The 27,172-nt window shown below is 41.2% G+C and overlaps 1 protein-coding gene across 11 annotated transcripts in view; it reads right to left on the bottom strand.

Annotated features, from left to right (window-relative positions):
* Nucleotides 1-2,043: 2,043 nt before the first annotated feature.
* Nucleotides 2,044-27,172, bottom strand: part of MTCL1 (microtubule crosslinking factor 1) — a 100,975-nt gene continuing 75,846 nt past the window's right edge. For 7 of the 11 annotated variants that reach the window (XM_077784295.1, XM_031504007.2, XM_031504008.2 and 4 more), the window contains 6 exons: nt 22,818-22,985; nt 19,606-19,860; nt 15,232-15,537; nt 12,954-12,985; nt 9,844-11,398; nt 2,044-3,282 (listed from right to left, as the gene is read on the bottom strand). In XM_077784295.1, coding sequence (XP_077640421.1) covers nt 3,073-3,282; nt 9,844-11,398; nt 12,954-12,985; nt 15,232-15,537; nt 19,606-19,860; nt 22,818-22,985 — 2,526 coding nt within the window. In that variant the 3' untranslated portion in view covers nt 2,044-3,072. Of the gene's footprint in view, nt 3,283-5,498; nt 6,347-9,843; nt 11,399-12,953; nt 12,986-15,231; nt 15,538-19,605; nt 19,861-22,817; nt 22,986-27,172 lie in introns of those variants that run through there. The other 4 variants (XM_077784302.1, XM_077784306.1, XM_031504010.2 and 1 more) reach the window with 3 other exon arrangements.

The following is a 27,172-nucleotide window of genomic DNA, read 5'->3' as shown; positions in this document are numbered from 1 at the left end:
CACAACCCCTTGCACTAACTTGTGTGCTAATCTGTGAGGCTTCTCCTGCCCTGATTATTCATGAGGCAGTAATTCAGATACCCCATAGACACTGAGCTGCAGACTTTCTAAAAAGGCTTTTCATTTTCTCTCAGAAGATTTTAAAAGGACTTCAGATAGACTAGAGACTTGTCATTTGTTTTATGATTTATGTAAGTAATTGTGGAGCATGATGGAATAATGTGAAGTGGGTAGGAATGTCATAAACCTACCAGCAGTTATATTGGAAGAGAAAAGCCCTGTTATTTCCAAAGAGCCAGCCAGAAACATGGGATATTTCTCGATATCACTGTATTCACTAATTAGACTAGAAAGATTATGTTTAATTAATGTCATTCTTTTTAAGATTGCCCACAGAATCTCTAGTCATGCTTAACTTTCTCGTTCTTGCTATTGCTTTCTCTCTTGCTTTTGTTCCAGTGATTCCTGGTGTTTCAGAGCACTTTACCTGTCAAGCCACAAGCAGCTGCTTATCCTCACAGATCTTCAGGATGGTCAGCAGCTTTTTCTGCAAACTGGAATATCCTTGACTTGAAAGGCAAATACCATCCCCTGGCATCAAAGTGACAGATTAGTGGCCAGAGTTTTCTGGTGCATAATTAACAAAAAAATTACAGCTGTCACAAGAAAAAGAACATAATTTTTACTTGCTGGTTGTCAACATTGCTCATTCATTTACAACTTCCAATTGCTTCATCAAGGAGAAATAGCTTTTAAGGAAGCAGCAACCTTCCCCTTATCCCTGCAAAGCTACTTTGAAAACAAACAAGGATTTTTCAGTTGTGGCTTAGTCTTCTCCAATAATCATTGTGACTCTTGTGCTTCACCTTCAAAACACTTCTTGCACGTTCTCCTCCTTCCACCCCCAAACCAAAATTAGTGCAGCAATTCAGCAATGTGTTGCAGGAGGATTTTCAAGCAAACAGGGTGGTCACCACAGACAATTTTAGGCATTCAGACTTGGGGATTATACTTAACTCATGAAAAAGGCTGGCAGTGAGGGTTTTTTTTGATAGCTGGGAAGGCAGCTATCACTAACATGACTATTCCTGCTCCACACTGGCACTGGACACCCCTTGCTCTGACTGTGGCACCAGAGAGCCATCAGAGAACAGCACTGTTCAGTCACTGCCCATTTGGTCATTTTTGTAATGATGACCCACAGTGGACATTTTGACCTCAGGTCAATAGCCACAGCCCTACCTGATATGGGAGAAATTAGACCTAAATTGGCTGTGATTTGGGAGACAGGGAGTTTGCTCTTATCCAACAGCTGAATTAAACTTCCTAGAAAGCCTGCTGTGACACAGCAGGAAGGATGTGAAGGGCTTATTTCTTGATAGAGCTAACCAGGAAGGCTTCTAGGGAGCCCAGATGGTGCTCTTCAACAAATGAGCCTCAGAAAACCTCAGCTAAGGAAACAGAATGGGAATGAGCCGGTTCAGCAATGGGATAACTAGTCAGAGCAGTTCTGGGGCTCCAGAGAAAGCATGTGGCCAAACAGATGGTCCTAGGCAAAGTAGCTTGAGAGGTTTCCACCTCTCAGAAGCGTGAATTCTTGGCTGCATTTACTTCAGTTTTACAAAAGCCCTGGTTATTGGTCTCTGTGTGTAATGCAGATGGTAAGTAAGCTTAGATTAATGCTGGACATGTCATATTTCTGGTGTTCCATTTAGCTGGCTGGTTTTCACTCCCAAGAGTAAGAAAACAACAAGCCATAGTGCCTCAGGGAAACTGAGAAGATAGGTCCTACAATCTGTGTGAGTAGATGTTTTGTGGAGTTCAGGGAGGGAATTTAGAAAGCTTCCCACGATCTGACCCAGTGTTCACAGGAGTCCATGGAGCACAGCATAATATTTGGTTTTGCTGTGATTTATTTAATATAAGGAAGCTTTTTTTCTTCCCTTATGAATAAAGGAGGAATTCAGGGGCTTTTATGTCCCCCAGTTAAATGAATCTGAGAAGTACTATCATAAAAAAATCATTATGAAGCACTCGAGCAGCTTGTAAATACTGAGGGTTTTATTTCCACTTCACATGGTCTCAAACAGACTCTTAAACAAGACCAGTTACAATTTAGTATGCCCAGAGATTTTCCATGGTTTTTCCAAAACGAAGGAAGTTCTCAGTAAACGCTGTACATAGCCAGTTGAACTGCTAACAATAATTTAAAAACTCTTTTTTGTATAGTCAATGCAAGAATACCAACAATAAAAGTACAGTACAGGTAAATTCACAACAATATTACAGTGAAACAGATTGACTCACATTTATGTGATGGTACAGTAGCAGTATGTACATGCACTAAAGTGCGAGGACCCAGAGGCATGCAAGTCAAGTATTGTAGGTGTATTTTACAGCTAACTCTGTAAGACTTTCTGAGGCATTCTTTTCTTTTTTTTTTTACACATTTACCTGTGTTTACCTGTATTCCCCTCCATCTCAATTAATTACAAGTCTAGTGAACGAGCTTAATGGCTTTCTTCACTACTTAAAAGGTATCGCTTCAGACAGTTGAAGCATCTTTAAGAATTTTACCTTTAAAAACCGATAACACTGACATTAAAATAGAATAAAATTAACTTAATACCCTAGTTTTACATGAAATAAAAATTAAAAAAAAAAAAAACCTAACCCAAAATACCCAAAACTAAAACTGAAAACGTAACAGTGCAAATATAACCAAAAGGCAGTCAATATTTGGAGAGAGCATGAGCAAGTATTCAAATTCCCTTAAAACTTAATTTACATTTTATTTTAAATCTTACTTTTATATCATTTTAACCCTTTTTTTTTTTGTCGTTTTTGTTAATATACTGTATGTAGAAAAGATGGAGACAAAAATAGTTCTCTCAGCTATGAAAAAAATTAAGTTATTACAGGCACATAAACTGTTTCATTCTAGAAACACCTCTGTTTCCCAGGTTGCACATTCAGCAGCTGTGTCTGAGAACATTCTTTGACCTCTCCAAGCGGACCTCGCTCCTTCGTGGCAGAGACGGCTGGCGGGCGACCTGGCGGAGGCCAGCGCAGTCAGGCCGGCTCGCCGCCCTGGCTGGGGGTCTCTGCCAGCAGCTCCTTGCTTCCACACCCCTCTGAGGAAGTCAGGTCTCCGGTGGACTGCGGCTGTGAGGCAGCAGGGGAATGTGAGGCCCATCGTGACGGTGGGCGCCGGTTCGCTGGTCTCTCTGGCCGGGAGAAGCAGGGTTGGAGGGACGGGGCTAGTGCAGAACAAGGCAGTTCCTTGGCAGCCAAGAGAGCAAAACAGAGGTTAGTGACTTGCCTTAGAGACCGTCGGGATGCGCGGAGGATTAAGAAACAAAACCGCCAAACTAAAGCTAAGCGTGTGTCAGGGCATGGGGCAAAAGCAAGCAGCGAACACCTGGCTGCGTGAGGGCTCCAGGTATCGCATCCGAGTCCATGATTTATGGAACAGGTAAGGAGACAATGAAAGAAAGAGGGCGAGCTGGAGTAGCTGACACGCTTTCAATTGCTATTTCTCCTTGTGCTAGAAAAAGAAGAGCTGAACGGTACATTTGCATAACAATTCAGGATAATCCACTATTCAACACTTTAAGTGCTGACCTAGCATAAAAAGACTAGGTTTGGCATTTGCAAGACAGGTGAAAAAATCAACCACCGTCTCCTTTTTTCCTCCTTCAGAATTCAGACTTGACATGCAGGAGACTTCTTAGCACAGAATAATGACTACAGGGGTAGTTATGATCTCCAGCTGGGTTAAAGATGAGGCTTACCTACAGACTTCATTTTCTGGAACACTACTTCTAATTGCCAGCTGCTGAAGCCTGAACTGCAGGATTCAGAGGTACTCTATGTTAAAGGCAACATTCACAGAAATTGAAGAAATTGGAAATTTTATTCCTTCACCAAGTTTCCACTGTTCTGGCTTGGTTATCTTGCCTTTGCAATTAGAAACAATCTGTGGTTGCGATTTTTCACCCTGGCACTAAGTTGGTAATGATTTTAATATTCACAGACTTTGCTCAAAGTACAGTTGCACTTTTTGCTTTACTCTGAATGCTCTCTACATCAAGATGAGTGACTGTGAAAGCAAGTCTGTATCATAGGGCCAGAGCCAAACTTCTGAATTTCACTGCAAAATTTGAAATTTATAAAAGCAAGTCAGAGTAGTTCTCCAGCATCTAGCAATGTGTACACTAAACAGCAGTCACTGGAATGTACAGGGAAGCTCAATAAAAACCAAAGTCAGCATGCAAATAAAGTGATAAATGAAGAGAGAGACCAGAAATTATACAATGCAAAGGAAAAGCTGTGGCACAGTAAAATGCAGGGATACCAGGGCAGCAGGGAGGCCAGGATTCAGCACAGTTTCCCATGGAGAAAGAGAATAGTGACTAAGGTGGAGAATATTGGAGTAGGTAACATGATGTGATTGACAGTGAACAAACAAGGTGATACGACATTAAACTTCTCAGTTCCAGTAGAAGACCAAACAAGAATGTCATAGGACAGAAAGACCAATTTTGAAGACATAGAGTTGAGGTATGAGAAATGGAGCTGCTGACACCTGTTTTGGAGAGAGTGCATTGCTGGACTTGGGGAAGCCTCAGTGAAGGGTCAGTCCAGGGGTTTTGGGCAGCATGCAGCCAATGGGGTGATCTACAGCTGCACAACAGTGCTTGAGAAAGAGCTATGGCCAGCTGCCCTCAGCACTTGCAGAGCACCTCATCCTGCACCCCCTCCTCTCTGCATCCTCACCCCCCACCCCATCCCTGTGCCATAAACTTTACAAACCCTTGCTAAAACAGCAGTAAGGCTTAAATAGAAATTGGTGCTAACAAAAAGATTGAGTGTGTGTCCTTACTTCACCTTATCCCATTGTGCCTGGGGCAGCATATGGTCTGTGAAAGCTGCCACTAGACTCAGATTTGTTAAGAGAAACCCATCTGCGCAGCAACAGTCATGGGCAGCACAACACAGTGAAATGAGGCTATGAGATTTGCGGGTTTTGTCTTAGCCTCTTTCAAAAACGAGGCTTAAAATGATATCTTTATAGTGCTGCTTGCTCCTGGCTGCTTTATCCTAGTTTCAGAGCAGTAAATCAGAGTTAGCACAGAGATAACAAAATTTATTTCCACTGCTGCCTCCCCGTTCAAAAGCCTCTTTCCAGCACACCTGCAGATGTTGGTCAGCTTTTACCAAGCAGCAAGGTTAAGCTCATCTTATCTGTGATGTACACGTGTCCAGCAGCACACAAGGCTGTGCTAGTGATGGATATTGCTTCAGGGCCAAAAGTGACTGGCAGCAAAATCTTAGAAAGTGCTGGCTGCTGAGCCAGTCACCCCACCCTGCAGCATGGAAATCCAGCCATGACAAGGAAACTCTGCAGAATGGTTTGTGAAAACCCCTCCTCCCTTACTACATGTAGCTGTCATAGCTAGAAATGTTGGTTTTTTTTTTTTTTTTTTTTTTTTTTTTTAATAAATAACCTGTGAGTAATTTAGTTTGGTAGTTGCTCAGAGGTGTAGGTGGATAGGCAGCATTTCTTAGCCTGAACACTGAAAATGGGAAAGATTATTTCAGCTTCAGTTTCTAGCTATTTCCTAAAACAGGCTGTCAGCCACCATGGCTATGTCTATATTAATAAACAAAGAAAACAGTTTTCTCTTCTCTCTGAAGCAGAATGGATGGTCACAGCTTATATCTGCACAGTATGTTCCCTCTACTGTGGCAACTGCAGCCACTGGACAGAACTGGGCCCAGAAGTGCTTAATGAGCAAAGGTGACTTTAGCCTCTAGCCCCAGGCTGGTGCTGAAGCTCCTTCCCAGCCCTCTCCACCTGCTGCTGTAGCCAGAACTAGAGGGAAGGCATCCTGGGGCATCCAGAAGCCTTGTGCAGTGCTGTGCATTTGTCAGGAAAAAAAAAAAAAGTTTGTCATGAATCTGAAATCTGGATCCCTCCCCAGCATTTTTGCATACCTTTGTGCCAGTCTTAAATTTTGCCACTTTAAAAAAGCTTAACAAAAAACCCCAACAGCACAAATTTTGACTTAATGTGACCTCTTCTCAGCCTGTGCTGCTGCAGGACACGGCAGATGAGCTCCTGTCCTGAGCTCTTCCTGATTGTGACATACAAAGAATCCCACAGGGATGTCAGGTGCGTGTCGATACCTCTGGAGTTGTGGTCATTTATTTCCCTCTGTTAACCCACATGTTCAAGAATGACCGCCTTCGGAAAGCTCTGGAAACAAGGTAGAAAGGACTTACAGCAGTGAGGCAGGCAGGGTTAGAGTCCCCAGGGGGTAGTTAATAAGACAGTTTGGTTCTGGACAGAACAGACAGAAAAGAAAAAGAAAGCAAGTAGGTTGGAAAGAACTGTTTTAATTGATTATTTTTTTTAAGTGAAGATTTCATGTCTGCAAGGAAGAAGTCTCCCAATGTTACTACTCATTCAGATCATGTTACCAGTATTATCACAGGGAAACTAATAATCAAAAATAAAAGCCAAGCCACTGGAAGAAAAAGACTTAGAAAGAAAGGAAGCAAACAAACCAACCTTTTACAATCCTAGCACAGTTTCAGAAGTGGATATAACAATAAACAAACCAAACATTTCTACTCAGCAGAGAAAGATACCTGTTTTTCTTTGCCAACCTTGACTGGGGCTAGGGAAAAACCACATTACTATGAGAGGAATAAAGCTGTGGTTTTTTTCCTTTCATTTGATTTCAAGAGAGAGTTTCTGCTTAGGAAATCTTTAATAAGCAAGAAAATGGCTGTTAATGTTTGTTGCTTACACTTCTATTGCTCAGGTTTCATGACAACTCTTAGCCTCATCTTTCTCTGTTGTTTCTCTTCAGCAGTGACGCTGGATGAGAAACTCAAGCTTAACCAAAAGCCCTTTAATTCTGTCAACACCTTCCCTGATTTTCAACATTGCCCCTCCCATGCTGAATGGTTCAGTGACAAGCCTGTGGCAATTGCTTGGCCCTGATGAGCAGAGGGTGCAGCACCTGCTCTCTCATCTGTGGGTCTGTGTGGATGGTCCTTTCACAGTGTTTTCTCCAGAAATGAGTCTGACTCCCAGTCCAGGACTGTTGTGTAACCTCCACGATCTACACCCTTGCTAGTCATAAAAGCAAAAATGTTCCTGAGGCTTTTACATTGTGAATTAGGTAATGCTAATCTGCATTTTTAATAGTAAAATGTATAAATCCTATGATACACACCTAAGATAGGAGTTTAGTGAATTAGCAAGGTAAGACACTAGTAGGCCACACTATGTGGATATGAATTTGCCTGTAAGCAGCTCTGGGCAAGTCAGAAAACACAAAGTTATTGCTGCTCTGTATGCATATACACTCACATGCACACACACATGTACATAAACAGATAAATATATGAACTAGATTTCATATTTGCAGCAGGAATAAATAAGGAAATTATGTAACTAAACAACTCAGAAGCTCAAATTGAGGAAAAGTCACCAACAGGTGCTGCATGCAAGTTTAAAAGTCATTAATATGCTATGGCTGCAGAACCCAGAAGGCGTTTGGTGGTAAGAAGGGCACTTGACTTGGCCAGAAACCAGCAGGTCAGAGGGAAGCAGAGCAGGAATCTACAAGAGGGTGGATGCATTGTGTCAGCGCTGCCCCAAGCACAAACCTGCCTCCTTCAAGATCATAATTCCCTGAACAGCTGTGTCTGGCTTTGTACAAAATGTGCTAAGAGACTTTGTACAAAGTGTAATTTGTGCGGTCAGGGTAATCCACAAATAACTCAAGGCACCTGCAGAGTCTAAACTTATTTGTGGATTTTTTTTTTCAGCAGCAAACCCACGCTTCCCTTGAGTACATCTTCCAGAGCACCATCTCAGTTAGGAAAAGCTAAGCTCATTGTGGAAATGCCCACCAGTTTCCTTTTCAATCCACATTCCTGAGAAATGCTAGGAGCAGCCAAAGAACAAAACCTGTGCATGTAGACTACAGTTATAACAACACGTAGGAGTTGCAAGGAGAAACAAGTCTTAGCTCTAGGGCTCATAACTCAAAAAATTAGACAAAAGATACTGAGAATTCACAAAAAGGAGCAATTTTCTGCCATTTTAAGGATCAATTATATTTTGATAAATAGCATTGACCCAAATCTCTCTGTGCATCAAATTCAGGTACTGTTGCTATTTTGTGTTTTGCCAACAGGATGGATGACATGCATCTATTTATATTTGAAATCTACTGAGGCATTTAAAAGATACAGGAGGAAATCAAGAGTTTCCAGAGTTAACTTGAAAGCAAAGCTGAATTGAACTTGTTAAGAGTACAACACACTTCCTAATACAGACCAGTAGTGTATTCCCAGTATTTCAAACTAAGGACAAAATACAGAGAGAGCTGGAAAATGTCAAATAAATGAGGCTGCTTCCCACCTTTATTCACTCTGAGGTTTGTGCACAAAGACCACTTTCACTAACTAGTATTTATAATGTGCATGTGGTTTCCTTATTTTCCTTTTTTAATTGGAAAACTTCCCTGCTTATATCTGTTTAAACTGCACATAGGGAATAAATCCTTAGGTTTGGATTGTCTGTTTGGGAAAAAAGATCACATCATCTGAGCAATACCTATAAAAAAGGAACTGAGAACCACCCACTTGGTGAACCAAAGATTTCAGGATATTCCTGGATATCCTTCATGCCACATGTTGAGTTAGAAAGCGAGGTTTGAACCTTCCCTTCTGAGGTATCTGAGGCAGGGGTAGTAGGAGTCTGCCCAGCAAAGGCAAGGTGGATGTATGGGGTGTGCAGGCGTTAAGGAGCTGCTTCCCTAGAGCCAAGGCTCACCACAAGATTAGGATGCTGAAGGGGCAGCACAGGGCAGAGAGGATGAGGAGTGCTTGCCTCTGCACTGGGGACTGTCACCAACCAGCAATACACACCCCTTTTCATGGCTGTACCAGAAAGGCAACATATGCATGTAAGAGCTGGGCATAATTCAGCTTTTCTGGATTTCTTAAGAGTAAGACTTTCAAGTGCTCTCAAAGGTTCACCAGAAACAGGAGATTTAAATACTGGTAACTGAAAGTTTTCATCCATCATTACACCTTCAATTTTTGTCGATTGCTGTTGCACCTGAGACTGACCCCCAACATCTGGGCACACTTGCTGCAACAGATGATGACTTGACAAAATACCAGCAAGGAGTTCTTAAACACTAAATAGGTATGTGTCTAGATTAGTTGATTACATGTGTATTTTTTGCTTTTTGTTATTTTTGTGAGGCAGCAGCAGTCAGTACCAAACATCATGCCATTCAATCACATTCACAGACCTGAGCCAAACTTAATCAGATACATTCAGGGAAGAAATGCTGAAGGCCCTGAAGGTTTGCTCCAGGGCACTGTAAAGACTATTTTTCACAAAAACTTGTTAAGACCCATTCTTGTGTAGGAGAAAGAATCTACCTTTCCATCCAGCATAAAAATTTATTCAAACCCAGTGTCCCTAGAGCATCTGTAACCTGTGGTGTATTTTGTGACAGACAACCTTATCCCAGCTGTTCAGGGAAAAAACATTTTTTATCCCATAAAGGATAAAACTCTTCTGATGCTTTCAAGCCAAATAAGCTGCCAGGATAGAAATTAAATTCTTTCATGCATTCTTCAGTGACTAATCCAAAGTTTCATGACTGGAAATTGCTGGTGGTACCAGGACAGGACTAGGATATTCACTGTAAATACTCAGTAGGACTGCAAGAGATCTCATAATACATTTGCTCAAAGAAGAGTGCACTTAGCTATAGGAGGAAAAACAAGCAAATTCATTACCTCTATGGACCCTGGATCTACTTTGACAATTTCTCCTGTGCTGTTGTCATTGCTAAGATTTGGTGGGCTGTGTGAACGTAGCCTTCTCTCTTCCTTTAAGGCATGCTCCAGAAGTTTCTTATTCAAGATCCTGGCAGCATTTTCTGCAAGTGTGTACCCTGGAGGAGCAGATAAGTCCTGCCTAATACTTGTCACCTCAGATCCTTCTTCCTTTTGTGTCTCTGTCCCCAGACGGAGAGGACTGGGTGATCTGCCACGGGCATTTGTACATGGCTCCTGCAATGTGCCCAGTTCTGCTCTGGGTTCTGCTGACCTGGACCGGCTGCCAGATCTGGAGCATTTTTGGAAGGTCTCGTGAAAGGTGGGGCTATGGTCAATGATGTTGAACAAACTGGACAGGCCATCATTGATAGTGGTGTGGACAGGACTCTCCCGTGTGGTAGTCGATCGAGCCCAAGCGGACTCACTGAATCCTTTCTGAGGCGTGCCAGGCAAAGTCCGGTTATTTGGCTGGTCTGATTTGGGAAGGACTTTTCTTTGCAGCTTTGGAGAGCCGTATTTGGGGGAGCAGCATGTGCGTTCAAACTTAGCCTGGACCTTTTCAATGACGGGGGTTACCTGCCTGCTTCTTAGGCTTCTGGATGGTGATGAGACAGGTGTGGACCCCCCCTTTGGTGTCAGACACTTGTGTGGACTGCTGGTGATACTGCGCAGGGTTTCCGTCTGCAAGCCGACGCTGATGGTCTGGGTGGTCTGCGTCCCTGTCGTTCTCATGCCGTTGGTTTGGCACGCCGTGTCCTTAAACTGAGGCTCTGTGGAGTTGGAGCGTATTGCGTTCCGGACAGAGAAAGCGACCTCCTTCATGTCATCACTCATGTTCTTGGACATCTCCAAGCTGTGCAAGGGTGAGGCAAAGCCCACAGTAGTGCAAATAGGACGTTCAATGGGATGAAGACCATTCTCCAGAAAATCTTTATGGTGTTTGGCCAGGTCACAAGACCACCTTCCAAACATATCCGAGGAAGCACCTTTTGTCTCAGTGACGTTCCCCATAGCTTTGGTCACAGAAAACAGGAAGTCTGGCTCAGCCTGGCTTTTCCCTTCATTGCCAGCTATCACTGAGTTATCGAACCTACGGACAACCGGTGGGCTGTGAAATACCCGCACTCCCATTTTGTCATTTACACTGTGACTCCTCGTTGGCTGCTTCTGGCAGTGCTCTGGGCTGGTCATGGTGTTGGTGGTCATAGTGACACTGGTGGTGAGGTACCATGAGGATGCCTGGAATGGATCTGAAGCAGGATCATTCCCGGCTTTTCCAATTTCTGTCCTTTCTGCCCAACTCTCTGCAGGCTTCTCAGTTGCCCCACCATGGTTCTTAGCGTTACAGTAATCCCAGTTTTTGTTGAACTCCTCAATGTATTTCAGATCATCAGGAGACAAGGGAGGTGTTATATCATCTTTGCTGCCAGATGAAGGTAAATTTTTTTCTGGTAGAAATGGAGAAATATCCATCAGGCGCTGAAATTCGGACATGGAAGAAACAGACATTGCCCTGGAGAGAGGAACACAAGAGAGTCACTCCTGTGCCTGAAATTGTTGCACAGTAACTTCTTTTCACCAGCAAAACTCTGGAAACCCAACTTTCATCATCCTGACATATAAAACCCTTCAATCATTGAATCATAGACTGTCCTGAGTTGGAAGGGACCCACAAGGATCATCGAAGTCTAACTTTTGGTCCTGCATACCTCGAAAAAGACACCGTGTGCCTGAGAGAATTGTCCAAACACACCCTAAACTCTGGCAGGCTTGATACCATGGCCACTTCCCTAAGGAGCCTGTTCCAGTGCTCAAGTACCCTCTGAGCAAAAAACGTTTTCCTACTCTCCTTCCTTTAGCCCTTTCTTTAAGTCCCCTTTTACTTATCTTTGATATAGCTGTGAATGCAAACATCTGTGATATGCCATTAAAAGTACCAAATGGTTTATTAGAGGTTCTTAATTTACTGCTTTCCCATGGATTACTGCTAGGCAAATATCTGTAGTGTGATAGGAGTAGGATGTATCTCAGAATTATACCATTCACAGGAAATGAGTGTTTGTGACAATAAGAGGCACACTTTTCAAAGCAAGTGTAGAGTATTTCTGACCTGCTGGGAAATCATCAAGTCCATGCTCACTCCTGAGACTGCCCATATTGTACAGCTGGAGTGCAGTGATGTGGGACATCCAGCAAAAACACTGCTACATTGAACTGGCTTGGTGAGTTGAGCTCATGATGAAATTTAACCAACGGAATCTCTCTAAGTGATAATGCTGAATGGCTCTCTCGCATTTTACTAATTTGTACAAATCACAGGCATTCGGATGAGTTATTCTACTGCTTTATTTTAAGAAAAAAAAATTTGAATGGGACTAAATGAAAATGCAAATAAGTGTAGCTGGTTCAATGAGGTAACTCATTGAGAAGTCAGTGATCCAAAGGATAGAGCCAAATCACACTGAGTTTTTAATCAAGAGGTCCTGCTGTAGTTAGGGTGTGTCTCTGTTAGGGATTCAGGTGAATATGGTTTCTAAATGGATATCCTAGTAAGATGCTCTGGTTTGCATCAGGAGAGCAATCTCAGAGAGCAGAGGCTTCATTCCTTTGGGATGAAAATGAGCTGAAGATGTTCTCCAGAAGCACAACTAATGCATTCTAGGGTTTGGTGCGTATTCAGCCCACGGGATAAGACCAGAACCAGTCCAAAGCAAAATATCCCTGACATGCAGCAGCATATCATGTCCTCAGCACCAAGTGTTTTCCTTTACATATGGATGTCTGCAGTGTGTACTGCATTGCTTGCAGGAGTAGATTTAACTGTAAGGTGCAGCTTCATACACTTTCATAGTTTGTTCTTTGTGCACAGCAGCTGAATGTGGCCCAAGTTAACCAGAGTAGAGCTGAAGCATATTGAGACAAATGAATCCCTGGGTGCATCCTTTAATCTAGCTTGCAGGCTGTTTAGGAGGTGGCAAGGCTATGTCCTGGCCTGTGGCTTGGGTGCAGAGAGTCATACCTCCAGCAGCTGAGTATTTGCTGGGCTTTCTCTTGCAAGTTTTACTCACCTTTGAAGATTTCCTTTGTGTGTTTCTTCCTCCTGAATGAAAACAGAAACAAGCAGGATAAGTTATTTCTAAAGGTGTTGGCAGCATTAGCTTATGGGTATTGTGTCATTCTCTTCCCATTAGTTCCACCGGGTATGTTTGTCTCTAAAAAGTGTCTGATTTTCTCTCTGATATAGATTTTAAAGTGCCAGTGGGGATATTCTTCACTTTATATATAGGCAGGAGAGTGGGCAATCCCATCAGGATAACACACTGCACAGGTAAAGCCTATATGTCAAATATACAACAGCTTTGAACTTTTATATTCCCATGCAATCACAAATAGATGTAGGCCAAAAAAGACTTTTTTCCCCACAATATATTGTTTCAGACTATATATTTTTGAGTGACCTTTTTTCTGTGGTGGCAACCTACTTTATGCAAGAAGCCTAGCTGTGCTGAAATAAAAGAGAAACTGAGTTCCTTTGACATAATATTTCATTATACGTTTTCTAGGAACCAACAAGCACACCAATTAAAATTCCTTAAGCTTGACATATTAAATGTGTGGGAAGACTGGCTTGTTTTGTAGATGGAATACCTACAGCTTGCTAACAGCATTAAAATGTTTTTATTTCCCAGTTATTTCCTTGTGACAATTCCCATAATGAGTTGGGGTTTTAAATAGCTACTTCTGAAGCATTTGTGCTACAGTTATTCTGTTTACTTATATTTCTAAGTAACCTACAGGGAATGCAAAATAGGATCGGGGAAAAAACAGAGCATTGGTACTGTACGTATTTTATTTGACTTGTGAAATCAAGAACATTACCAAAAGTCCATTTCAGTTTGGGACTGTTTAAAAACAGCACTGCTTAACTCAGCAAATACCTTTCTGGTATTTATCCCGGGTCAGGGAAAAAAATAGTAGGAAACTGATCCTCCTTGCATTCACTGTGGTATAATTCTGGAATAATGTTGGTGGCTTCAGTAGAGTTACTGCAGGTCAGTAAATCTGACATAACTGAATGCATAGTCAGGGTGAATGCTGGATTGACTTCTACTGCAGTTAGTACCAGAAAGAAAATAAGTGAAAGGTAGAGTCAGCAAGCTGAAGCTGCCTCTGTGCATTCTTAGTTAAGCTACTCATTAAACTCCCATCAGTCTCGCTTCAGCAAACCCTCTAAGGCAAAATTACTTTGCCCAGGTTTCCCTAAAATATGCTTTGAAGGAAAGAAGCTATGCAGATATCATCAAGGGCAAATTTTGCTGCCCATCCTTTTGTTAATGGTGGTAATATCAGAAAACGGAAGAGATTTTCTCTGAAAATCAGACTGAATTTGAAGGAATGGGAACAGCAATCAAAATTAAGCACAAAACTTAGTTCCCTGATAGTGTTACCAACATTCTTCACTGAACACTTGGACAAGTATGAAAAAAAGGCTAAGAAATAATAAATATGGGATCCCACACTGCCAACAATACACTTACGGCACGGAGGGAAGAAAATCTAACTGGAACTCATAGCTACCTACAGCTATGTAAAAAAGACAGTCACATTTCTTGTCTCTGTTAATCCTTTTTTCTCTTCTTCCTCTCAAAGAACTTGATTTCTCAATCCTTTAGTTTTATATCAGCATTTGGGGACAAGGATGCTTGGTTGCACTCAGAAGCAATATAAACAAACTGTGAAGACCTGGAACTGATGAAAATAAGTCTGCCACGGTGGAGGACACAGACTTCATTTGCCATTTCCTGCTGTCGTCTTTTAGCACTGTGTTTTATATCTTTATAGCTTTATGGTGTGACTTCAGGGTAGGTACTTTGCTGATAAATAACTTTATTATTTTAACATCTCACTTACTCATGCTGATCTGTTTCGAAAGCAACCATGGCAGAACAATCAGAAATGCCTCTCTACAGCACTAACTGCTTTACTAACAAAGGGCTAACAAAGTAAAGCCCATGTTTCTTCATAAATATGTATCTGCTTAAAATTGGAAAAGATTTAAGACCTCCTAAGCCAATACATGGTGTCAAATATAGTTCTCATACATAACATGAATGGCCACAAGATGAAGTAATCTTTGGGACCTTCAGGCTGGCTTCCAGTTTCTCAGGTGACTGACACTGGTCTAATCAGCTTATAAGAAGGAATGAATACTTGTCAATATCAAATTTACTACTGGGTAACTGTAAGCAGTGTCTGTGACACAACATCTCACTTCCTACAGCAGGGGAGCTGTATTGATTCTGACAGAGGAGATAATAGCATGATAAAATGTAGAAGAGCTCATACTTCTGTTAGTCCAGTCAAGAATTTCTCCCGCTCCAGGTGCCGAGAGCGATGCTCATCGGGCTCGTCGGGGGGGTCGAGGGACAGTGATTCCAGGAAGAGGTTTTCCGTGGCGCTGCACCGGTCGCTCTCCTTCAGCTTGGACAACGACCGCTCATCAAACTGGATGGTGTCGGAGTCGGAGTAGGACCTGGACCCCATGGAACGGGGCACGCGGAGGCTCCCCTGCGGCGTAAACGGCCGCCGGCTGCTCTCGCTCTGCTCACACATCAAACCACCTCCTCTCCGTGGGCTCGCTTCTTTCTGGAGCTGGAGACAAGGCAGATTAAAAGGAACAGCAATTAGTGTATGGCATTTGGCAGAACTCGTCCTTCCCCAGGAGCGAGGCACCCATGCCCTGGGGATTACAGCCCTGCCCCAAGGGTGCACCTCCAAGGGACGCTGGCCTTGCTCTACTGGTTGTTGCACAAAGAAAGACTTCTCTCAAACTTTGATGCTATTACTCATGGGAGTTTGAGTGACTAAATGTGTATATGCACAATTTTGCTTATTTACATCTATATGTATACATATATACACGCTGAGTATATATGTATATACAAAATAATGCGTCTATCTGTAATCTGATTTTTAAAGAAACAAATCAACACAGACTGTTATTTAAAAGCAATCTTGATAGCAGTACAAGTAAAAGCTGATGGAAGGCTGAGCAAATTGCCTTCTCATCAAAACAAAGACATTTTTCTCCTGGTCAGCAACACAAAGCCTATGCTTTTATGTATATCACTTGTTTCCAGAGGTGGAAAATTATGCTTAAAAAAACCCAAAAGCTTTGTTTTATAAATGGCCTAGCCTGAATGCATGTCTGGAAAGTTGAGTATTTGTACAGAACAGCATTGTCAAAGGGATGAATTAGGCATGCAGAACATGTTCAAAGAAAATGAATATTTACAGAAGGAGCATCAAAGCCATTAACTCTACGTTTTTCAAAAGCTGGTGAATAGAGGGCGAACCATTAGTGAAATTGCCAATATTAAAATTAGATTATGTTATCAATTTCTCTTTTAATTGTAAATGCAACAGTATGGATGAAGTAAGTGATACTTTCAAACATGATAAATGACTGCAGGAATCTGATAAGAACTGTGATGTTTTGCTAGAGCAGCATGTTAAGATTAGTGACAAAAAACTGAATATGCAAGTCATTCACTAGGGCCCTGGAAACTGAGAACCTGCAAAACATATTTATCTTGCTGCTTGTGTTTGGAAAAATAAGCAGATATTGTAGTGCTTAATTTAGACCAAACCATTTAAGGTCCCAAATGATTAAATTTACACTTGAGATGAAAATAGTGAGATTTTTTTTTCTTGATTCAGGTCTACAGAAAGGGAAATGCATCTTCAGTGTTTTGTTCATGATGTACAAAATCTGAAACAGTTTCATTAAATGGAGGTGTTCTGTAAAGGCAAGGGGTGGAAGGTATATATCAAGGGAGCTTTGGTGCCATTCCTGAGTATATGGGCAAGATTCAATAGAAGGAGAAATGGTAATTACATGCTTTCTTTATAGATAGCTCCAATTGCAAGCCCTTCAGAGTTTTAGGGATTCTATAAGGACAATGTTCTAGAAATCTTTATGAGAAAACAGTATCAGTACTTCCTTACTCCCTGAACCTCAGAGAGCTGACAGGAGAATTAAAGTGACAAATATTGTCCTATCTTTTAAATAATGGGTAATAATTTTGAGTCCCCTTGTTTTTATACCTTTAAATACACAATTTTCATACAGGTGATCTTGTGAATTTAAATATTTGTCATTGTGTTCTGTGCACAATTAGCTTTAGGAGCATAGGGGAGGGAGATTCTCTAAGGGGAAATGATGTGACAGAGTACTTAAAAAGAAAAAACAACAACTGTGAGCTCTGAAGAAAGTAGGTCATCATGTTTTTTCTATGCCAGCAGTATTCCCATCACCATCCAGAGTAAAGTACTTTATATATTTTATACATTGGTGTGACTTCCCTCTTATCATACATGTATTATTCAGGAGCTGTGTGAAAGCAGACTGGCATAAAGCATTAGAATGAAATGTGGCACACACGCTTCTGCTATCTCTTGGACTTTGTTTCAAACATACACAGTGGTGTAGTCTCCTCATCCTCTGTGTATGGCCATACATGGAATACACACACCAAAACCCTGGGGAGTAGGACTTCAGAGATATACTAATTGTTTCCATATAAAGCAGGGCATGACTGCAATCTGAGACAATATTCAACTAAAAGCTTGCAAATATTTGGAAGCTTCCTGTCACACAGGGAAATGTTTGATTATAAGCAAAGATGGGGTTATGAAGTTTTGTAGGCAGGTAGCCAAGATTTCAAATGCTATTTCTGGTCATTTAGTCCTCTGAAGTTAGTTTGACATAATATTTTTTATTTCCCCTGTTCATTGCCAATTCTGTGTACAACTCTGTTGGCACAGTAAATATATAGTTAAAGCCCTAGAGGTTTCAGAAACATAACAAAAGAAATGAGTTCCAGCACTAGCTAAGAGCTATTTTTTGTAGGCTCTCCCAGGATGACACTGAGAGGTTATGCCAGGTTTTAAGAGAATGAAAAGCTAGGTAACATTAACAGGGATTTCTCTGTGGCTTCCTTCAATGTGCCCCATTCTCAGGGAATGGAAAAAGCAGTCTTTAACCAGGTTAAGTCCCTCAAGCTATTGAGGATATACCTAAAACCTGGCAATTTATAAAAACATAAAAAATAAAATAAACATCCAAAGAGGTACCAGTGACTTTTCAAAAAAACGTTTCTATGTCCTTAGTATACTGGAAAATTTTCCAAGGGTTATTTAATTGCCATTGTGCATGAAGAATCCATAGGAGGTAGTTTGGCCACTACAATCCAACAGTTAGAAACCAGCTCACTCAAGCCATGGAAAACTAACTAAGGCACTATCTGCCACTGAACCCTGCAAGCCAGAAACTTTGCATGATGAGCTTTGCTATAAGGCTTACAGGCTCTGATGGTCTTATCTTAGGAGATGCACTACTGTGTTGCATTATAAGGGCTAGCTCAAAAAGCTGCATGGAGTACACACTTAACCCCTCAGATATTCAAGAGATTAAAAAATTCAGAATATTGTTTGTTGATATTTTGAAATTTAGAAGCTCAAAAATCACCTTTCTTGGTCTATAAAACCTTCATGTTTGGCACTGTCCACTCAGACCTATACTTCTAGCATTGATTTTAGAAATACCCACATGAGCATGGGATTTTCCTAAGTGCTTCTCTGTGGGTTTAATAGCCACAGCTCAAACCAAGGTTGTCTTGTACTCATAATATTTCCAGCCTGGTGTCTTTTCTTTAACTTCTTCGTTCAGCCCTGATGTGGGAACATGAGACACAGACATTGAATCCTTTTCAAAAATTGATCATGAAGGTACACCGGGCTTTCATTGATTTAAACTTGAGAGGCCATTCTGTGCTTTTCTCAAGTATAATGCTCTCTAAAGAGCATGCACAAGTCATCCATTTCTGATGTCCTAAGGACAGAAAGAATTCCGTTAGCTGAGAACCCACAATTTCAGTTGTTTCTCTTGCTTTTCCTGGAATGCATGACTCAGAGCTGAACAATGTTCAGTCAAAAACGGTATTTTAACTTCCCCTCATAAAACTTCATTTTTTATGTGGCTTCCAGGCTGATAATAAATTCATTAGGTATTATTTGTCTCTAATACTAAGCAGATGAAAATACAGATAGGCACGAAAAAAGGGGGTAGGTATGCATTTCCCAGATTTGCAAGTGATAAAAAAATTAATGTGACCAATATTCTTCTGAATATCTAGTACTGATACCTGTGTTTGTTATCAGTTAGGGCTCTTCATGTTAACTCCTGTGCTCCTTTTCCAGAGAAAGAGAATTCAATTGAGACTGAACAGATGCAGCATCTGCATCTTTGGTGGCAAATTCATGGATGAACAGTCTCTTCCAGCAAGAAGTTGTGTACCAAAACCTGAGTATCTCTTTGGGTTGAGTGTTTTAGCACAGAGATGCACTAAAGCTTTCAAACAGAATGTGACCATGCTCATCCAGGGTAATTGAAATGAGGAAATGACCTCTAACCTAGAGCTGATTTCTCATAAGTGGTCTTTTATAGGGATTATGAGCATTTTCCTTTTACTCCCTTGTGTACATAAATTGTTTCGTAACATGAGAAACATTGATGTAGCCAAGGAAGCAAAATCATTCCTGTGCTGCTTCTTAATGCTGTCCCTTGAGTTTGTCCTGAGTGTAGTAATGGTACAATGGCCTCATTCTTTCAGACTGCACTGCTCACCCGAGGTGACTCCTTACCTGACAGCTCCTTACCTGCTCTATCCGCCTGAGCAGCTCCTTCTTTTGACGGTCCCATTCTCGCCGGTCCCTATCAAGCCTGTCCAAGAGCTCCACCTTTTCCCGGTTCCAGTTCTTCTCACTGTGCTGGATTTGCCAGCGGAGGTCCATCACCACACTGTGACTGTCAGCCAGAAGCTTCTTGTGCTCTTCTCTTTCCCTTTTAAAAGCTCCCTTTGCATCCAAACCGAGACCTGTTTCTCCAGAGGTATTCTCACTCTTCCCTTCCAGCTAGCAATAAAGTCAAATGTTACTAGGAATATTCTGCAATAAAAACCTGTGCCTGAAAATGCATTAAAGACCTAACTTTACAAAGGTAATGGCAGAATAATAGCAATTATTACATCTTAAGATCTCAATAAATGATCAAATATTTTTAGAATGGAAAAAGTTTTAACATCAAGACAGTGAAAACTACAGAAAATAACTTCTCAAGCTCTACCAGTACATGCTCTTAAAGCACCAGTTACGATTTTCTGATGGGTATATAGGTACCAGTAATGAAGGAAACATGGAGATAAACTCCAACCTTATCATTATCTCTGAGACAATTTTCAGAACAATGTCCTCGGCTACTGCTCTGATTTTGTGTTCTTGCTCAGTTCACCTGAAACCTAAGGAATGTGAATTCATCTTCTGAGGAGGCTTATCCCACAACAACGCTCAGCAGTGGTGTTATTGTATGACTCTCCTGCCTTCCAACAAGAGAAGGTGTTAGCAGCAACAGCAGCAGGTGCACCAAGATCATCCTCCCATCTCCAAGGTTCTGGATTCTGAACTGATTTCAAGGGCAGTTATCTGATGCCACCTTCCCTCCCTTCTTCAATTTCATGATCGGGGTCAGCTTAAACAGATCAGAAGAGCTGGCCCAAGGCAATAGATTCATAGGAAAACAAAAGCTTCAGGAGGTCTCTAGTTCCACCTTCTGCTTCCAACATGGACTCTGAGATCAGAATGGGTTGTACAGGACTTTGTTCGGATGGATCCTGAAAAACCTCCAAGTGCAGAGATTGTACAACTTCTCTGATCAAGCTGGGCCAGTGCTGGACTGTTGTCAGAGGGAAAAAGTGCTCAATTGTTTTGTGTAACTTCAAGTGAGTGAAGAATTTATCCTTGGAATCTGACCTTGTGTTGACAGTTCAGTAGATGTGTGTGTGACTCAGAATGGGATACATCTTCATCCCCTAGCTCTGCAGGTGAAATGAAGTGAAAACTCATTTCCACCTCTGGAGTTAATGTTGTCCTCAAAAATGAGAGGCAGCAGGTCTGCTGGGAAGCATATTCCTCTAACAAGAGTGAAGGACAACACCTTCACCTTGCCCTTTGTGGAAAATAAGCCCAAACTTTCTGAGCAAAGAAATTTCAGACTGGATTCAGGAGTGATGCTTACTAGTCTCTGGAATAGCCTTCCCAAACAATTGACTGAGAGATTACTGCCTGAGTTACTTAAATTGTACTGAGCTGCAGATAACATCCTGTTACACCCACTTGAAGTGACAGGGAAATCTCAAAAACACCGGCATCTTCTACCGCTAATTTTCAGAGTCCAGTTGTTGTTTTTTTTTTTTTCAAATAACCAAACAACCAAACAAAAAAAATTCCATTTTGAAATAGCAGAATCCTATTTTAACAAAGTCAACATGACATCATCTTTCTCACACCTGTGTACAACATTATATGATATATGATATGATATGATATGATATGATATGATATGATATGATATGATATATTATATTCACCCCAGGCATCCTGAAGCTGGACAATTGGTCAGCATCCTAGTGAGGGACGCCCATATCTTTAATGGGTCCCATGTCCTCAATGCAAATTCTCAAAGCATACACAGGGTTTGGTCCCTAACACTAACTCCCTAACAAATAGCACCCATTGCCCAGTAATTACCAAGTGTTATATATTATTTCCAGCAGAGCAGTGGAGGTAGCAGAGACTGGTAAAAGCCCCAGAAGGAAGGGTGGAAACCCCTGAGCAAGAGTGGCAGCACCATCCTGGTGCCAAACACCAGCCAAAGTAGCAGCCTGGAAGTTTATTGCCCATGCAAAGGCAAAATAGGAAAGCTTGGCAGTTCTGTGGTCAGACTTTCCCTAAGTATTGTTCTTTGTTGCCATCTCAAGCCTAAGGTAAATCTGTCACCAAGACATTTTAAAAGGAGTCAAAACAGGAACTGATTTTTTTTCCTTTTTCAAGTGATACATTGTTCAGAAATGCTGGCGTGCTGAGAAGCAGCGAAACTAAGAATTTGAATCTTCTGGGAGAAGACTCTGCTAAAAATGAAAGCTGCCTCCTTCATTCTGGGAAAGCAGCCTGCAGTACCTGGACAGGAAAAGCAGTACTCACATCTCAGCTCTGTGTCACAGTGAGCCTCTAAATGTACCACCCTTCCAACAGTGAATATTTTTATTATATTTTCCTTCTGAAGAGGAGCTCTATGATTTTTCTCAAGATCAGAATGTACTAATTCTCCCACCCCTTCCTTTTTCAATGTGTAAAGTAAGAGCTTTTATGCCATCAGCTTTGGAAATAAATTCTTGTGGGATTTTTGCTGATTTGTGTTCATGCTGCTTCAGAAACAGTACATCTTCTGTGAGCTGCCATAAATGACACTGGAACACCTGGCACCAGGTTTTACACAAATACTTCTAACAATATCCCATGGCAGGTAGCGAGAGCTCTCTTCATTGGGGTGCCATCCATCACTAACCAGTAGCTTTGAATGGCTGGTTTAATATCAATATATTATCTATCACTTCGGTGTTGTTGAATCACTCTTTTTTCTGCTATAAATCAAATACTGCAGTTGTTACACACAAAGGCACAGTGATGAACTAATTGTGAGCATGCCAACCACAAGACATTTTTCTCTCCAATAAATATAGACACCCACATGTATCATTACCACAGCTGATACATGACCACCCAACTCTGCTGAGAAAATACAGCAAGAAGTTCAGTTCCTTTGTTCTCACCTACGTCACTGCATGTGGACTGTCCTTTGTGCTGGGACAACTGGAAATCCAAGAGGCAACTCAAGCAGCAAAGCTTTGGTCAGGCTTCAGGTGAGGACTTTCAGACACCAGGATAAAATGCATGAATAAAGCCCCCTTTCTGTCATGAATTTCCTGTTTCATTAAGCACCTCAGCTATTCTCTACAGGACTTAGGGCACGTTACCTGTTGGAGGCGACACTTGAGCTCAGTGATTTCCACCTCCCAGGCTGCCTTGTGCAGGGCGTACTGCTGCTGCAGCCCCTGGCGCTCCCGCTCCTCGTCCCGCAGCTCCGAGCGGAAGTCATCCAGCAAACCCTTCAGAGCGTTCAGGAGCTTCCGGTTTTCACTCGCCTGACACAACAAAGCAGACAAAATGCTGTCATTAGATGCTGGCTTTACTACCCAGTTTCATTTTTTAGGATGAAAAATGACTGTGTGTCCACTGCATGGAAGAGAAAGTGTGTAGGCTAACTTTTGCACAAGAAAACTAAGAATAGCGATGCCATCTCTGTCTACAGGCTGCTCAGGAAGTGGTTGAGTCACCATCCCTGGAGGTATTTAAAAGATGTATGGATGTGACACTTTGGGATGTGGTTTGGTGGTGGAATTGGCAGTGTTATGTTTATGGTTGGACTCAGTGATCTTGAAGGTCTTTTCCAACCTGAATGATTCTATGATTCTGCTTCTCGTTAGCCCTAGTGCTGATGCTTCCTGAAAGCCAAAGATTCTTAAGTTACTCTGAAAAAGGCACTGAGCATCTTTCTGGACTGAGGACATAATTAATAACCTTTTCTTTTTAATACTGTAAACCAAAGCTAGAGTCTCATTCCTGAGGTTTGTTGGGTAGTTTCGTATCTGTCTCACACATACAGTCATTGCTCCGTATCAAATGCCAAATATTTGTAAACTACATAAAAAGAAAGGGGATAACTTTTCAATGTTTTTTGTATTCTCAGATAAAATTATTTTGAGAAATGCAGTGAGGCCTTGAGCTGAGTATCTCTGCTAAGGTGTTTCAGTAGTCTGTACTTCATGTTCCTGCTCCACACCAGGCAGTTGCATCCAGGTTAGCTTTGCAGCAGCACCCTTCTTGGTACCAAAGGCTTGAAGGCCAGAGAGGCCACCTTCCCTCTTGCAGAGGGAATCAAATCCCCATTTGTGTCTTGTTGAGAGTGTCCTGGCCATGCTGAAAATGCTGTCAGAGCTCTTATGATAGCCAGAAGCCAAGAGTGGAGCTAAGTTAAAAGTCTAGCTCAAAGTTGACATCACGTATTCCTACCCAAATCTTAATTTTTTTCCCTTAGTTTTGGCATTTACCTTCTGCACATTCTCTGAGCACTTTGCAAAACCTGCCATTTTAATGTTAAATATCAAAAAAAAATTCTAAATATTCATTCTGGAATGAATGAATGGTTTCCCACAATTTTTTTTTTTGCAGTCAATGAATCAGAAAACAGAAATACATTATTTTTTAAATCCAGAATTTAAATCAAATATCCCTAATGAGCCTCTCAAACACCAGGGAGAAACCAGAGATTGTATCTGATGAGTTATCCTGACTAGAAATACTTTTATGAAAATTATACTTGACTAGTAGACACAGCAAGGGGCAGAAAAATGGGAATGCTTACTCAAAAATTTCACCATTTAACTACCTGGTTTTCATGAATGTGTTAACTCCATTTGGAAGGCCTAACTCAAATCAGTTTTCTCTATCCTTGCATGATAGTCTAATTGAATTATTTTTATGTTTTTTTCCCAAGTGAAGGCTTCCTGCATTCCCTCTTATCTGGCAGTTCATGAAGTAACTACATGGAGGCTTCTTTGAAGGCAAGTCAAGTAAACATAAGTACACAAAAATCTGAATTATTGTCATGTTCTTTTTTCAATGGCAATACTTATTAAATTTTACAACTAAGCTGACTTCATATGCTCACCAAATTTTTGGCATCACTAAACCCACCTCACTTATTTTTGTAATTGCTAGTCATACATGCCAAGATGCCTTTTTTCTTTAAAAATCAAACAAACATAGTCAACTTTTTCCAAGCCATTTGATGCATCAGCAAAAATATGCTAGATGTAGGGAAATGACTGCAGGTGCTCATTGACTGACCTATCTGGTTGGGTTAATGAAAAGTGATGGTGTACAAGATGGGGTTTTGCAAGAAGTGCACCCACAGAAGCAGAATTAATTCCATTAACATTTAATGCCAATTAGCAGTTTCCTGCTCTCCAGCAGCAGTCTCCATCATGCATATAAGATCACCTACTATTCAATATGCAATGAGATTTTATGTTTCCACTATGCATTTTCATTCTACTACCTAATTAAGGCTAAATTCTCCACACATTTCAAGCCCCTTGTGTAATAATCAGAATAAGAACTCCTTTGAAGTTTTGCCCTTAATGTCACAACAGAAGCTGCTGGGTATTGAACGCATCAAAATCTGGTCTCATCCTCTTTGAAAAACCTGACTCCAAATGTCTGTGAAGTGCTTTCATTCAAGAACCAAGTTCTGTGTTTTCTGGTGTGCTGTACAAACCTTTCTCTGGCAAAGCAGTCAAAAGGCTCCACAAGAGAAATTAGACAGAAGAAAAATAAAACCAAATGACACCAAAGCAAGTTACATCTCTCATTCCCATGCATATATTTGATAATTTTAGAGTCCTATAAAATTTGTTTTGCAAAGAAAGAAGATATAGACTAGTACATAAAGGACAAAAGAACCTCATTGCAGGTTTGTAGCCTACTGTGTTGAGGGCATTTCTTATTTCTAGAGGCATTACATCAATGTCATAATTATGAGACAAGTACCCCAGGTGCCCCCTGGCTTGCTGGGTTTATAATTACCTTGCCAATGTAAATCCAGTTTTGGTTACATACTTTGTACTCCTGCAGAGAAGTCTCTTCTGCATGACTCTGTATTTATAGTCTGAAGCTGGAGAAGTCTGAAATTATTTTTTTTCTGTTTTGCCAAACTGGAATGATTTTGGAGAACAAAGAAAGTATTTTTGAGAGAATGTGCTCTGAAAGACAATGTTTACATCTAGTCATGCTTTAGATTTTGTTGGCAAAACAGCTAATTCAGAAGACTAAGTCCTGTAAATATACAACAAGTATTGTTATAGTCTTCCCCTTTCTTTCAGGCATGTTTCACAGCAGAAATTTGGCATGGCTGTGATTCTCTGGACAGTCTTCCATGCAAGGAGGTGGTTCTTTAGCACTTAGCTGTTTCTAAAATTTAAAGCTTAGAGGAATCTCACTGATTCACAACTGATCTAAGACAATTACAAAGGCTTTACAAAAATTTAAAGACTTGTATCTACAGCTCTGGATTTACAGAGAAAACAGCTGACAACAAACAAAACCTTTATGTAGTCTCCAATGTAGGACAATGGAGCATTTACTAAGTTGAGTCAACCACAGGAACAGGAGCATCCAGCTCTAGAAAAGTTTTGGAAAAGAGCAGTTTGCAGTTTGGTTCTTCTTACAATTCACTTTTCTCTGAGAATTTCCCTTGAGAATTTGACTGAAGACTTTAGCCACAGGCTGGTATTACAAGCAGTTTAGTAGAGCAGTAAATTAAAAACACGAGGTCAGGAGCCTAAACAGCAAACCAGAACCATGTATTTTTCCTGTCTAGGCAAAAGATAAGCTGGATCTTGGTGCAACCCATTTCGGTATATTCAGGGCTTAATGACTATTCCTTTGGGCTTTTCTCTTAGCTAAGCTTTGAAAACAAACATTATATGAGCGAGAAGAGATCTAATTCTTGACACCCCTCCCAGCAGCAACACTACTGCATTGCATTTTAATGCTTTTTCCACTGGACCACAGATAAACTCTCTACTCCTTATTCCCTTATCTTACGCCATCTAACAGGGATCTCACTTTATACTAAACTGAAACAAAGCTTTTCCTTTATCCACAGGCTGTTCTCCTCTGCTGTGCCACCAGTCCAACTGGCTCAATTATCTCCTAAACACAAACTTCCAGCCTGGCTCTTAACCCTGCCTGACACTTTCTGCTGTGTCCCCCAGCTACCAGCCAAGGGACAATGTAATGCAGGGAAAGATGAACTGACCCCTCTCAGACTCCCGATCTACTCTGCCTCTTATCAGCTTACCTTTTTTCTCCCCTTTCTGCTCTGCCTTGCCTATATCCCTCCACACAGTGTCCAAATAAAAATCCCAGACAAGTCAGACTGGTTTATTTATTAGGCAGTCAAGTATCTCAAATCATAGCAATATAAAATTAAAAGTTGCATGTTGAAATTATGGCCTCTGGGTTTATAATTTTTCTCAAAACAATTCCACTTTCCAGACAGGGTAAGAAAGTCAGCAGCAGGAGTGAAGTCTGAAAACACAAGCCATTAAATATTACATTAAATGCTAAAAATAAATATGGGTAACATCAGGTTACCATAAGGCCTTTCTTTTTTCTGACCTAGTTATCTCAGCCACTCCTAGACTAACTAAAAGTTTCATTCCTAGTGTGAAGTATGTGCTGATGCATTTCATCTTGGAACTTGTCA

Source organism: Lonchura striata, chromosome 1, assembly GCF_046129695.1.
Source record: "Lonchura striata isolate bLonStr1 chromosome 1, bLonStr1.mat, whole genome shotgun sequence".
NCBI lineage: Eukaryota > Metazoa > Chordata > Aves > Passeriformes > Estrildidae > Lonchura > Lonchura striata.
Note: the sequence above shows the minus strand (reverse complement) of the source record. Positions and strands in the feature narration are given on the sequence as shown.